General features: G+C 29.9%; 1 protein-coding gene across 1 annotated transcript; it reads right to left on the bottom strand.

The window, feature by feature from the left end:
- Positions 1 to 2,547: 2,547 nt before the first annotated feature.
- Positions 2,548 to 11,990, bottom strand: LOC112637553 (fatty acid synthase-like). The gene is given in 18 exon segments (XM_025407570.1): positions 2,548 to 2,709; positions 2,712 to 2,816; positions 2,899 to 3,090; positions 3,093 to 3,729; positions 3,841 to 4,534; positions 4,632 to 4,873; positions 5,240 to 6,252; positions 6,762 to 7,166; positions 7,262 to 7,563; positions 7,812 to 8,311; positions 8,441 to 8,758; positions 8,910 to 9,070; positions 9,158 to 9,362; positions 9,847 to 10,140; positions 10,493 to 10,911; positions 10,986 to 11,217; positions 11,325 to 11,575; positions 11,799 to 11,990. Coding segments are annotated over 18 exon segments (6,207 nt in total). The 5' UTR covers positions 11,965 to 11,990; the 3' UTR covers positions 2,548 to 2,638.
- Positions 11,991 to 15,727: the final 3,737 nt, after the last annotated feature.

Raw genomic sequence — 15,727 nt, 5'->3', positions numbered from 1 at the left:
TATAACAATGTTCACAAAATACAATCAATATTTCAAAAAATTTTTATCGTTCGGAATTTTACATCCAATGTGCAAAATAATAAGCAGAGATAAACGTGTGGAAATATTTTATAAATTTTTGAAACTGTTTTTTAAATAGAAAGTTTTATATGACTTTTATAAAAATCTTTTTCTCTAATTTTCTCTTTAATTCATTAAAATAATAAGATCGAATTATTATGCGTACAATTTATAACAATTGATATACAAATAATAAATATTCACCATCAGATTGCTCCGCCGATGCAAGATGCCTCTCCGAGGCCTCCTCCTCTCATGTTGTTGGCGCGCGATACTTTTAACGACACTCCCGCACTCGCGAGCGATATTTTTATATCGCTATTGTCGTTATTTTACGCACGATACTGAACGGCACTCCCGCACTGTTTCGATGCGATTAAAAATTTTATATTTGATCGCGCGATGTATATACTTAATATATATATACCTTTAACGGCACTTCCTAATATGTATATACCTAACGCGTTGACAAAGCGTTTGCCATCCGCGGCACGTTGATGGCACCGACGACGCGAAAGGGTATTTAGCTTCCTATTCAGGCACCTTAAGATTTATCATAAATGAAAAATTTAAAATAAACCTCAAGGCACCATCCAAGTACTAAGCCCTCCCACCGCGACAAGGTGTACCCCATGGAGGGTTATATTATATTATATATAATTTTATATATAATATAATATATAATTAATTTTGTATTATACTATATAAATTTTATAACTTATAAAAATATTAATTTTTTACATCTTATTGATCCGTCCATTTCCAAGACCTTCTTTTTTTCTTTTGTTTTACTTTGTTCTCATGGCACTCCAATTCTGGTTGCAGTCATTTGAATTCCACGTTGCACTTACACTCATTCACGAAAAGTTCCTCGTTATACTTGCAATTGTAGTTAAAGAAAGAATTTGATAATATATGGAAGGTCTCACGTCACTACCTCACTGCTCGAGAGCCATTGACCGAATGATCGTACGTCAGAAACATTATCATGGTACTGTTTATATCGTCAAAGTTATGTGAAGAAGGAATTTGATAATATGTGAAACATTCTTTCGTCACTACTCAAGGTTTCTGTGCGAATGATAATAAAGCCGTGTCACATATTAACAATAGCGCGATTCTGTTTATCAAGGTCAAAAACAGTGTTATTGATAAGTCTCTCGTTGCTGAAATATTTTCTGTAATATAAAATATTTGTGCGCGGAATATTAAATTATAGAAGTATTTTAATTCATTGATTAAGATTAATTGATTATTTATTAAACCATTCATCTTGAAGTCTTCGTTATGCTAATTATTTGCATCTATAATTCGAGTGTTTTATTTCGTGTTCCCTCACAATTGTATTATATGTCCCCCAATTATATTTAGATTGATATTTAGATCAAGTGGAATAATAAAGTAAACGGATGGAATATACTTGTGACTATAAATATTAAAATAATAATTATTGTTCGTAAAGATTGCAAACATCGATGTGATTATTTAATATGTTGGATTCCTGTCATTTTATCATTCTTGATTAAATTATATATTGTTTAATATTGTTTATAATAAGCATCAATATGATCAAAAAATCATAATATATTTAATTCTCTTGTCCCCTTTTACGTTTCCCTTGTTTCAATTTTTATTCGCAGTAATGAATCATTACGATTCGATAAATATTTATCGTTACGACAGTTTCATTTATCAAAAGTTAATTAATTTTTAATTATTAATATTTATAGCAAATTATGTTTAATATTAATTGTAATCGTGTTTAATACAAAAATTACAATATACGAAGCGTTTCTCACCACAACTTTATTACTCGAGAATCATTGTGCGAATGATGACAAAGCCATAACGTATAGTGTGCTACTGTTTATATTTTATATTGCTAAAGCCGAACACTGTGTTATCGCCAATTCGTTGAAATATTTTATATATTATAAAATATACACTAACGCGAAATATTAAATGACAGAAATACTTTAATTTATTGATTATTAATTAAATCATTTATCACGGAGCATTTTGTTATGTTAATTATTTGCATCTGTAATTCGATTGTTTTTCTTTGTGTTCTTTCATAATGCAAATTACATTTAGATTGTCAAGTAGTACAAAGTATAATATGGGTGAAATATTTGACTCTAAGTATTAAAATAATAATTATAGTCCGTAAGAGATACAATGATCGAAGTGATTATTTAATATCTTATATCATTTTATCGATTCTCGATTAAATTGTTTATTGTTTAAGTAATAAGGATTGAAATGTTTAAAGCATTGGTTGAAATATATTTAATTCTAATATTGTTAAAAAAATATTATTATAATAAGCATCAATATGATTAAAAAGTCATAACATAATTAATTCTCTTATGCCTTTTTATGTATCCCCTATTTCAGTTTTTATTTGTAGTAGTGAAAGGATACTTAGCTTCCCATTCAGGCACCTTAAGATTTATCATAAATAGAAAAATTAAAAAATAAATAATAATTTAATGTCGCTAGTCAATAATCTAAGGATTGTTGAAAAAAAGTGTAGTCGACCAAACTAGCCAGAAATTTTGTTTACTAATACAATGTATTAATAACCTTTGGAAATCTCATTAAGTTTTGCGAAAGTAAGATTCCGTATTTCTTGCACAGTAAAAAGATATCAAATTCTCGTTCCAAGATTTGCTTAATTTCCACAACTATCATAGAATCCATTCCAAGCTCAGGTAAAGATGTATTTTGGCTTATCTTTTTTATGTCCTTTACATCTGTAAATATAAAATATTAGATTTATATCTTATGCGAGAAATAGTTTAATACATATGAAGTAGTCTGCATGCGAATACTTACTTAAAATATTACCAACAGTTTCCATCATATTGTAAAATCTGGAAGATTTTACTTTCTTCTCGGCTACAATCATGCTACTTACGACTGGCCGGTTTTGAAGTAAAAATGTATCGAGTTCGTTAAGGCAGCTAGATATCTTTTGTTGCAAAATACCGCCGAAAGCGAGTTTCTTATTCTCTTCTTGCATATCAGGACAAGACCTACGTCACCTATAGCTCCCCACTGAATCGCCAGTCCAGGTAATCCATCCTTCGCCCTTTTCTCACACACTCTCTCCATGACGGAATTAGCCATGCCATAATTAGTTTGTCCAGTGTTTCCTCTACCGCAAGCAACGGAAGAGAACACTACAAACTGCCGTAGTTTAGGACAGATTTTTCTAGACAGCTTGTCCAACATTTGCGTCGTCCAGGCCTTCGATTTGAAGGATTCCGTAAAGGTATTGATGGTTTGATTTTCCAAAATGTTGTCCTTCAGCACTACGGCCAGGTTGAATATCGCATCTACCGGTGCTATCTTTTCCGCAGTTCGCAAAAGGTTTTCGCAATCATCACGATTGGCAGTATCGATATTTTTCATAATAATCACATTTACACCGTAAGATCTCCACAATTGAAGTTTCATGCGCTGATAACCATTTTTTATCCCAGTTCGCGAAATCAGCACGACGTTTTTAGCGCCTCGTAGTATTAGCCAATCGGTTAACTCCAAACCGAATCCACCTAGACCTCCTAATATAATATAGATTCTATTACTGAGACAATAGTAACAACGATGTGCAACAACAAGTTCGTTCAAAGATTGATCTTCCTCATGAATCTTTAAAATTATCTAAAAATATATATTTATATATTAGAGAGACGTCGAGAGTAGTATTATAATATTTCAAATTGTTGTAATACCATTTATAAATATTGTAAAATGGTTATATTAATAACATACCTTTCCTATATGTTTCCCACTTGACATGTATCTAAAAGCCGCTTCAATTTCTGATTTTGGAAAAACTTTCACCTGAAGTGGTTTAATGATCAAATTTTTCAAACCGTTAGCCATCATTTTGGATAATAGAGACTTATGCTTGTGATAACCCAGAAATATATTTTCTAATAGAATTCCATGAAAACTAATACCTTTTTGAAACATGATCATATCTAAAGGATTGTTAGAAACAAGATCGAATTTGCCGATCTCCAGGAAACGACCATTTCGTGCTAGACAACGAACGGACGCAATTAGTTTTTCTTCTGACAACGAATTTAACACGATATCTACGCCGTAACCGTTTGTTTGCAACATTATCATTTGTTCGAAACTGGTGTCTCGAGAATTTCCAATATACTTATCCGTAATAGTCGGAAACGTTCTCTTAATAAATTCTCGCTTTTCAGTTGTACCTACGGTAGTAAACACCTCGCATCCCTCGTTAAGAGCTAGGTGAATAGCTGCTTGTCCAATGCCTCCAGTACCGGAATGTATAAGTATTTTATCGCCTTTCTTCATCTTCCCATAAATATATAAAGCTAAGTAACACGTGCTATAAACGCATGGGATTGTAGCAGCATCTTCAAATGTCCATGTATCAGGTATGTTCCAACATAAATCTTTGTCTTTCACAACGATGTTTGCTATACATCTAGAAAGAGCGAGAATATTAATTAATTGATGATATAATTGATCAATTGATCAATGATATTTTATATAATAATTGCTTGAATAATAATAATATTTACTTGTTATCACGAAGTCCCATTACGCGACGTCCATTGGTATCGAATCCTACATATTCCAATCCAAGAGGTATACTTTGAAATCGTTCTTGCGACATTGCGGTCGGCAATGAATTTAATTTCGCAGTAGCTAACATTATATCTCTGAAATTGATAGACGAATAAACTATACGTATCAAATCTTCGACCCGAGAATCAGATATTTCGTTTTCCATCCAACAAAATGTACTCAGATCACCACGAACCTATAAAATATAAGAAAATTTATTAGTATGTAACATACTATATGTAAAGTAAAATTTTAAATAGCAAATTTCTACATTACAGAAAACAAAAATATAATTATTATTAGATAAACTTGCGTAAAAGGAGATCCCGCTCGTATCTTGGCTTTCTTCGTTAATAACTTTTTTAATAAACAACGACCGACGACTAAAACCTTTTGACTGTTACTCAGGAGGATGACTTTGACAACATATGTCAAGGTCAAAGTAATCCGAGCATGGTCCCCTTTTATGCAGATTTACCTATTATTGCGCATGTATACATATAGAAATTATTTATATACTATTAAAAAAACTTTGCAAATCTTCGCAAAAATATGTATATACCATTTGACAAACATAAGCGGAAGGTACAAGTTGGGCTTCTGGACGCGGTAATTGTAAATGCCTGTAAGATCCCCAGATTTTATTAGACCGCAAAACATTAATAGTCATGTCTTTTTGTAATTGTTGCATATAAAAGGGATTTTGTAAAGAGAATTTAGGAGCGTTCTGATCTTGAATAAGTACACCTCTAACAAATTCGCCGCCTATCTCTTTCCTCAAACAGTTAAGGAAGCCTAGCAAACCGCACTCAAAGTCTTTTTCTCCAACAATTATGATTCTACTGTCTTTAACAAGTTGATTCTCATCATTCAAAAGTAATTTTAGTTTTTGGAGCCAATTAAAATTGTTATTATCTATATAGACAACAGTCGTCTTTTTTATCTCAACTTTTTTCTTCAAAAGTATAATTACTTCCGTATCAGTGCGCTTTTCAAGAATAATATTTAATTCGTATTGCTGCAAATATTTTTCATAGTTAATTATGTTGTACTTTTCGCGTGTCAACAGATATCCACCTTCTCTTATGAGTGGTAAAAGTTTTTCTAACGAGATTTGTTTCGTCAAAAGATTGAATCCAACAGCTATTAACACTTTATCATCTAAAGATGCATTTATATCTGCGATTGTAACATTTTGTGGCAATTCTGCTGAACTGAAACGACTCGATGATGTTAATAAAGTGACATTTGCCTGTATTAGTGGCATATCATTAAAAGCTTTAATTAACAGCGGAGATGATAATTCTTCCAATGTTACATTATCGATATCTTCAACTAATTCAATGGCTTTTATTTTAATATTCTGATGATCTTCCAACGCAAGCTGCACCGATATTTGGATCGTTTCGCCTAAAGAAATCTTCGCACGATCATGATGAGCTACAAATATGTGTTCTTCAATAACGGGATCCTGGATTAATTTCCGGCGAGAAATCATGGTAGTTTTAATGCCTCGTATCTCTATTCCGCCAGATATAATCGTGTCTATTTCTTTGTATATTCGTATTGATAATTCTATAATGAGACAATTCAATCAATTATTTTATTACACAAAGATTCCATTATATTAGTAATAATGTAGTAGATATAATGTAGTAATAACAATGTGGTAGATAAAAAATTATCATGTTTTCAATGGATCGTTGGAGGTAATAATCGAACAAAACTAGCCAGAAATTTATGTTTTTATGTTTATTGTTTACAACGTTTCGACCATATGGTTGTGATCCTTATCAAGTAAATACTGGAAATATATTAAATAATTAGATCTAATTATTATATTTCCAGTATTTACTTGATAAGGACCACAACCACAAACGTCGAAACGTTGTAAACAATAAACATAAAAAATTTCTGGCTAGTTTTGGTCCATTATTATCTCCAACGATCCTTTGAATAATTGACTAGCGATATTAAGATAATTTATATTATTAATGTTTTCAATATCTGATTTTAATGTTTTTAATGTATTTATATATTTGATTTTAAATTATTAATTTTTTTCTAATTGACTATGAACATACGTTTATCATCTTCTGTTATTATGTCCCGCAGCTTTAATGAGTGAAGCGCAGGATCGATCACTAATTTTTCAATACTTGTAGGAACATATAAGTTCCTAGTATCATATCCAAGAATATGCAGTTGTAGCATAGTATCCATAAACGTCACCCAATTATTTGTCCAAGCAATATGTCCTTTGTTGCGTGAAAGAGATGCGCTTTTTAATCCACGGAACCAGCCACTATACTGATAACCACGTAATTTTAATTCTTTGTAAATGTCTCGAGCAGTCATATGTTCTTCCTCATTATCATTCTCCGACAATAGGTTGTTTGGAATTATTTCTTGTTCTGGATTCGATATAGTATGTACTGTACCCATTACTACAACGCTATCTCCTTCAATAATTTCAAATTTTCCGCTATCTATAATATTTTACACTTTTGATATTACACATAATTATGAAATCATATGATTTTAACGTTACTATTCAAGAATAATGTAAGAATAATGTAAATACCTTTTTGTATCGCAATTGTCAATTTTACAATGTTATTCAATAAATGAGTAACACGAATAAAGCTTATATCTCGAAATATTATCGGCATAGTTGTATATGTTTTTCCTTCCATCATGCCGATAGTTTCCCAAACAAGCGCAAGATATCCTGTCGCTGGTAGTAAATTTCTTCCATCGATTACATGACCACTCATATAATTGTAGTCCTCATTACTGAGATTGATTTCGATGTGTCTTTCATTGGATTGTATAGACCTTTGCGATTGATAAGTTGCCACAAACCAATCTTCAGAATGATCCCACCTATAAAGAATAATGTTTTCAATATTTGATTTTAATGTATTTTAATGTATATAATTTGGCATCAAAATCTTATTTGTTACAGGGTGTCCAAGAAAGGAGAAAGGTAGGGAGGAAAGGAGCAAGAGAGCGAAAGAATAAGGAAGGGATATAGAGAAAGAAGGCAGAATCGAGGGAGTGATGGAACAAGGGAGGGAGAGAGGCTTGGGAAGAAAAAGGGAAAAATCTTTCTTGACATTGCATGTATGTACCTGATAGATGGAGCGATCATAGGAGTTCCTCGACTAACTGGAAATTTCACTGGTGGATATAAGTTAACGATCTGCGGCTGTAAGCCACAATTGTAAAGTTTTCCAATTCCTCGCATAGTTACATTGGTGACATTTTCAGTGCGCTGAGTCAATACGATATTCGTCACTTCTGGATGTAAGGATTCTTTCAAAATATGTTGTAGGATACTATCTGGTGCAATTTCGATAGTCACGGCGTTAATTGGGATTAACTTCGTTGCTTGTTTAAAGAGAACAGTATTTAATATACTACGCGTATGATAGTTTGCTGAAGATAATTTTGTTGCCGTATTGGACCACTCGATGCAAGGTACAGAAGTACTGATCCATCTTGGACTTCGCTTTTTCGGTTGTGGTATTACTTTGTTCAAATTAAATAAAAGTTGTGTTTCCACGGGTGTGAGGTAATGACTGTGATATGGTACATCGCAAGAGATTTCTTTCACGTTAATATTATTAATCTGGCAAATTGAAATTAATTAATGTAAGCAAATATAAAGCAAATTAAAATAAACTCTTAAAGTTGAATATTTTTATAAGAAGACAAGTCAAAAATCAACCTAATTAAAAATTGAATTGATAAATAATACCTGTAATTTTTTAATAAATTCTTTTATGGATCTTATGGGTCCAGTTACAATATTACTGTTTTCGCTATTGTAACACACTATTTCAATATTTGCTGGACATATATTTTTGAGGGATTCATAATTAAGATTCACAACTGCCATAGAGCTGTGAATCACATTTTCTTCGATACAGGCCAAACCAATAAAATATGCCGATAAAATAGTTTGATCAATAGTTAGACATTTATCGGCATATGCACAACCAAGTTCACCAGCCGAATGACTAATCATGTAATCTGCATTAATTTCTAAAGATGTTAGAAGATCTACCAATCCAATCTACAAAGTTATAAAATAATATTAAAATATAATATAAATATAATAATATAAAATATAAAGTATAATATTAAAATATCTTTGAAGGCAGTTTCTAATGACTCACTTCATGTATACAATTTTCATATAAATTTATACATTTATAATATTTTACCTGAATGGCAACGATGCCGATAAATGTGTGTAAACTGCTTTGGCATTTTTTTCCGTCTTGTTTTAACAAAATGTCCATAATATTTATATCATATGATTTTAAAGTAGCGTCACATATTTTTATAGCATTTGCAAAGGCGTCAAATTTTAATAAATCTTGACCTGATAAAGTTATAATTTAGATGTTATATTATTTCATGATTTAAGTGTGCTATTATATATTAAATATAGAATATTTTATATATGTACCCATTTTTGGCCACTGCGCGCCCAAGGCAGAGAATATAAACCAAATGGGTCTTTTTACATTCCCATTATTTTGGATTTTCTTTATTGAATTTTGTTGCAAATTGTTCAATATAATATATCCTCTCCATGGATGATCTTCTATATTATATGCATATATATCGTGTAATAAACGAATATATTCGACATCTGTCGAATGATTAGCAACCTACAAGACAAACAATTTTTTAAAATCTTATATACTAGACATACACTACTCTCAACAAAGTTAAAAGATTATTAAAATCAACGCATGAAGAAAAGATCACATTCAAATTCACACATATCTTTATGAAAAATTATTCGTAGAGCGATATTAAAATTTTATGATGCATTTAAATTTGTTTTGGAGAAAAATATTTTCCACACACGTCATTATGGTTAAAATTTATTTTTTAATTTTGCAAGTTTACTTCAAAGAAATGTCGCCTGTAGTGAAATCTTTGTTGAGAAACGTGTGTTGAATCATTGAAAAATTAAAGTTTTCAGCCTTAAAATGCTCTCTTAAATATTGTTCTATGACTATTTTTGTCAAAGATACGTGAGTTTAAATTTGCACTCCCTTTTTATGATTTTAAATCATCTTTTAATTTTGTTGAATAGTATATTTTCTAATTATTGTAAATAATGTTCCTTTTGAAATATCTACTAACATCATTTAGAAACGAATTTACTGATTCTTCGGTGCGTCCAGACAATATCACAAGTCTTGACAAACCATTGTCCGATGTTGCGTTGTTAACTTTCTGTTTGGTATTCCATTCTAATAACATATGAGCATTGGATCCCCCAAGTCCAAAAGAATTAATGCCGATGTAACCATTCTTAAGTGGTATTGCTTCTGTAACCACATGTATGGCTCCATTTACAAGAGCATCTATATCATCTCGTGGTGATGTATAATTGATGTTTGGTGGAATAAAACCGGTTTCGAATGCTATTAATACCTTAAAAAATTATTGAAATTAATTAGATAAAAATACGTATTTTGTTATGTGTCTTTTTTTAATTATCCGAATAATGTGATTTTAATTGCAAACCTTTCATTAATTTGTGAAAGGATTAATATTTTAAAAACATTTTAATTTATGTGTATAATTGAAAATTTTAATTTATGTGTATAAAAGTCAATCGTCACAAATAGATAAACATTAAATTTCGAAATTCTTTTGCTCGCAATGCAGGAATAGTAAATAGACCTTTTTATTATATAAGAGATACAATCATTTATCATTACTGTATATTATTTTCTTTTATAAAAACATGAAAATATCATTCGACAAATTATTTTCAGGCTACCTTAGCGATCTGAGTGAAACCACTGGCAGGTTCAGCGTGACCAAGATTGGATTTTACAGAGCCGATCATCAACGGAGCTTTTCTATTCTTACATAAAGCAGTATAGATAGCATTGACTTCTTCAGGATCGCCAGCTCTAGTACCGGTACCATGTGCTTCTATGTAATCTAGACAAGATGGTAATATATCGCATTCCTTGTAAAACTCTGTCAATAAAATGCTTTGCATATGTGTCGATGGAAACGTTATTCCCTCCTGCTTATATCCATCGTTATTTATTTTAATATGTTTACATGTAGCATAAATTCTTTTAGCATTTTTTGCCTTTTGAAGATATAGCACAGACAAGGTTTCACTACGCGAATATCCGCTAGCAGCAGAATCAAAAGGTTTGCAACAACCATCGGATGACAAAACACCTAAAAATAAAATATGTATTTTCACATACACATACAAAATTTGACGAGATATTGATAAATTTTAGCAAAAATACCAAGACGAGAGAATTGCAGATTTAAGATGGGATGTAAGCATAATTGTGAGGTTCCAATTATGGCATCTTCGCATCGACCTGACATGATATCACGATAACCAAGAGCTATGGCATAAAAAGAGGAGCTGCATGCCGAATCGAATGTATAAGATGGCCCTTTCAAATCCAAGAAATATGAAAGCATATTTGCTACTATAGATTTGTTACATCCCACAATGCCTAGACCGTCTACCTAATCATAGGAAGTAAGCAACGACAAATTTTTACATGTGAATAATGAATTCGATAACTCTTTATATCAATTATTTTCCTCTATATTTAATAGTCAACTTTCTTTACCTGAAGATTCTCATACACAAATCTCTCTTGCGATTCCAGAAAACTTGTTCCTATGATCACGGCTGTATTTTTTCCTCGCAACTGTTTTGGATTGATCCCAGCATCGATAATTGCTTCATAAGTAAGTTCCAATAATATTCTCGTCATAGGATCGAGCGTGTGTGCTTGCTTGAAGCATACGTTAAAAAAATCAGCATCAAATTTTTCTATATTATTAATTGTTCCCATCCGTTGTGGTAAATCTGGATGCTCTAACGAGTTATGACTTCATAAAGATATGTGTTATAATACATTTATATAATACAATTTCTATATTTCTATGTTTTATAGTATATTTTTAATGCTATATATTTAATGTTATATTTTTTAAAATTTTAATTAAAAACATATTCTTATAATATTTTGTAATTATTGAAAAAGAGAAGACATATTTCATGTTAACCAATCACGAGTAAGATTATAAATTTTAATTATCCATTTTCCATCGGCCATGATCTGTTCTAAGAAGATCAACTTTATTGAATAGATTTTCTTGTAAAAGATTCATATTATTTGAATCTGGAAATCTACCAGCGATACCTGAAATAACGATTTCATCGCCAGAATCAATATTAATGCACGATCTGTATGTTTCTTCCATCACAATAAACAATTATTTTCATATATGTTAATCTGAAATAATAAATGGAGTATATATACACATACATACATATACATATATATATATATATATATATATATATATATATTATTACGTTCGAGACGAGAACTTCGAGATATATCAAAGACGCGCACTAAAGAGAACGACTGTTGCGGATCGCGTTAAAAGAGCACTTTTAGAGAACACACAGAAACTTTAATTTTCTGCGAAACATACACAGAACATACACGAACAACAGATTAATAACATAATGGATTAATAACATAATAATGGCTCGTATATGAAAACCGGATAGCTTGACAACTATCTTTCGACTCAGCTGTTCTTTCCTTTTTAACAACCAGATGCTCATCGTTTGTAATGCCGACTTGACGATTACGAACATCAGGAACGTAACAATATATAAAATGTTGTCAAGATAAAATTTGATACTTACAATATTAATGTGTTATAGTTTACTCTACAGATGAGAAGTAATGAAATAATAGAGCGATAAACTGTTACCTATATAACTAGATTTTTCCTATTAATTATGTTGATTCTTGCGACTGTATAATTAATAATGTATCACATCATGCATTTTTAATCTTCTTTATAATTTTGTAACTCGAGGTATTTTTAGTTGAACTTATGCATATATCATTCAATATAAAATTCATATAATACGAGATAATTTGTAATAATTGTGATCAACACAGGATATAAATATTTGTTAAGATATGAGAAATATACAGACCTATCTATCCTTATTATTACAAAGCTATCGTCATTTGAAATTAGGTGATTTTTTCCGCAATTTTAAGTGTACCGCTTTTTTTTAGACTGAGATGTCGCATTGATAAATTAAAATTTAAATATTTTTTTCGATTATATTATATTAAAAAAGATTAATTAATTAATAAAAAAATTACTATTAACTGATGGAAAAGAAAGGTTTGCTATAAACAATATAAAAGAGGACAGGAAATAATATAAAAGAGGACAGAAAGTTAATTAAAACATTGCGTCGATTGTTAGTATTCATTTGCGTATAATTTTAATATGTTGCAACTGCTTAATCTATGTCTTGTTATGCAAATGTGTCTAACGTTGGCATTTAATGAATATAAAGTTGAAATTGGATAAAAGTTTTAATTACGATTTAAAAATATGCGTACAAAGGTTAATATGTTTTTAAAATTACTATTTTTGAGATGCATAAAAATAAATGTTTTAATAATTTAGAACAATAATTTAAAATAATAAGCCTATAATAATTTAAAATAATAAGTTTGCACGATATAAAGTATTGCGACTTTATATTCTGCTAAAGATCAGACAGTTTGCGTAACTGTTTGCGTAACTGGGCAAAGATTAAAGTTACATAAAGTCAAGGTTTTTCGTATTTAATTTTATAATTATAATTATAAAATCAAATGAAGTTGTAGATAAAAAACTTTGACTTCGTTATTGATGCAATTGTTTAATCTTTATACAAACATATATTATCGTCGATAAAACAATGATTTGGTATAATAAAATGTATATTTCAAAATAATTACATAACTACATAAAAGACTTATTTCCGATAATAAAATATAAGTTGGATCAGCTAAAATATTTTCATGTTTAAAATAATTAGTGCAATTATCTCCCGTATAATCAAAACAGTTGACAACGTCTCATGAATCTTTAAGTCTATCAACATCATTTAAGAGGATGCCGGATCTTCCTTTTTTACCGATAAAATTTTGTATATCGAAAATTTTTTATTAGCTGCACAGAATAATAAATACTTTTCCACAATTAAATTACACATAGCAACAAATATGAGAGTAAACCATTTTATGTTCAAAATAAAAAAAATATATAAAATTATAATTTTCTTATCGGCTTCTGACATCAACTCATAACAATATTAGCTGCAATGAATATAAAAGTTTTGTAGTTCGTACAAAATAAGAGTACATTCAACTCGGAATTTCCTGAAGGAATATAAATGAACAGTCATTTTTGATGATCACCTAATAGCTCTAATAATTCTTTTTTTTACATTATTCTATTTTTTTATTTATTTTTAGTTTACATTATTTATTTAATTTATTTCACTTTTTGTTTTTTAATGTTAAATAATTTTCTTGTGACAAATTTGACCGATTTTATTACAGGCATCGTCAAAATAATAAAACATTTATTATTACTTTAGACGGCACACTTTGTAATTGACTCCGATATAAAAGCTTTTATTATTGTTTTTTATCACATCATCACATTTGCGCTGAAGATGGCCCAAAAATAGGGTCGAAACGTTCGCTAACTTTTCTTTATAATTTGATCCATATTTATTTGATTGTATAATAAATAATTGTCTTATAAGATCGACTCTTGACTAGTATTGCCATTAAAACTGATTTGTTTAATTTTATATTTCGAGTCTTATATTTTTTTTATTAATTATAATTATTGAAATATTTATTATAATCTGTTTTCTCTAATATTATTTGAACCTACATTTCCTGATTCTTTAAAAGATACATAATATATTAATTACCTAAATTAATCACATAATAGTCCTAACAATCCTCTACTTCTTGAAAGGAAAATTAGTTTTTATCCCACAGGCATTTTGTATTTTGTAAATAAAAAGATATAAATATGACAATAAATATAGAAAAATATTTATTTCATCTTTGAATATTACAGTATCTTTCGCGATTGAATAATTTATTTATTATCAGTTTACATACATAAAAATATCTTGTTGTACAGTACTGATGCTACCGACATTTCGTGCATATAGCACGGAACAAAACCGGAAATTGTGCACATATATATTACCCTTTGAGAACATATATGGACTTTGCCTTTGTAATTCATGTCCACGTTTTCAATGTCCATAGAGGGAGTATCGCTTTCAGAGATCACCTAAAAGATGGCCATGACATCTCTGTCTTCTCTCTGATATATATACAGGATGAGATTTCTTTCGTGTGTCAATCTTTTCATCATGCGAGATTATCGACTGCATAATAAATTGATCGGTACACAAATGTCAATTATTTCGACCGTTTCAAAGGCTCGAATGTAATGTGTAAAATTAAAGCAAATTAAAAGCTGAACAATTACATATTTTTTCTTAAAAACAACTGTATGTTTTCTTTACACCAATTGATTCCTCTCATTATTTTGTACATAAAAACATTAAGGTAAGATAATCGCAAAATAAATACAAAATTTTACTAGATATTTTATGGTTTATGTAAAATTAAGAAATTTCAAGATTTCAACCCTCATAATTCGAAAAGTACTCAATAAAAAAATATTTTATTATAGTGTTTTGGAAAATTCTCGAAATAAGTTACAAGAATATGTAATGAGAAAATGTAGGTTCCATTTAAGAAATTGAAGGTGGTCTTCATGTGATCTTCAAATAACTCTTTAAGGTCAAAACAATGATACCATCTTATGTCCCCCTTGAAACCATACAACTTTTGTCTGAAACATTTTTGTTTGCTGGGCTTAGTTTTTGAGAGTATTTTACTGTCCATATTAAAATAGGATAACCTGTATAATAAAGCAACAATCGATTGCACAAGTTGTTCAATGTCCGCATCTTTCTTCATTAACGGCTTCCGCGCTGTAATGTGTAATATTATTTGATATTATCTCGATTTGATTATCTCACCGACAACTAATTCTACGATAACTTAATCCCACCTCTTATTAATTATATTCTATAATTAATTATATTTTTAATGATATT

The sequence above is a fragment of the Camponotus floridanus genome, unplaced genomic scaffold, assembly GCF_003227725.1.
Source record: "Camponotus floridanus strain SB8 unplaced genomic scaffold, Cflo_v7.5 scaffold18, whole genome shotgun sequence".
Classification (NCBI taxonomy): Eukaryota; Metazoa; Arthropoda; class Insecta; order Hymenoptera; family Formicidae; genus Camponotus; species Camponotus floridanus.
The sequence above is the reverse complement of the archived record's forward strand: the minus strand, read 5'-3'. Positions and strand labels throughout refer to the sequence as shown.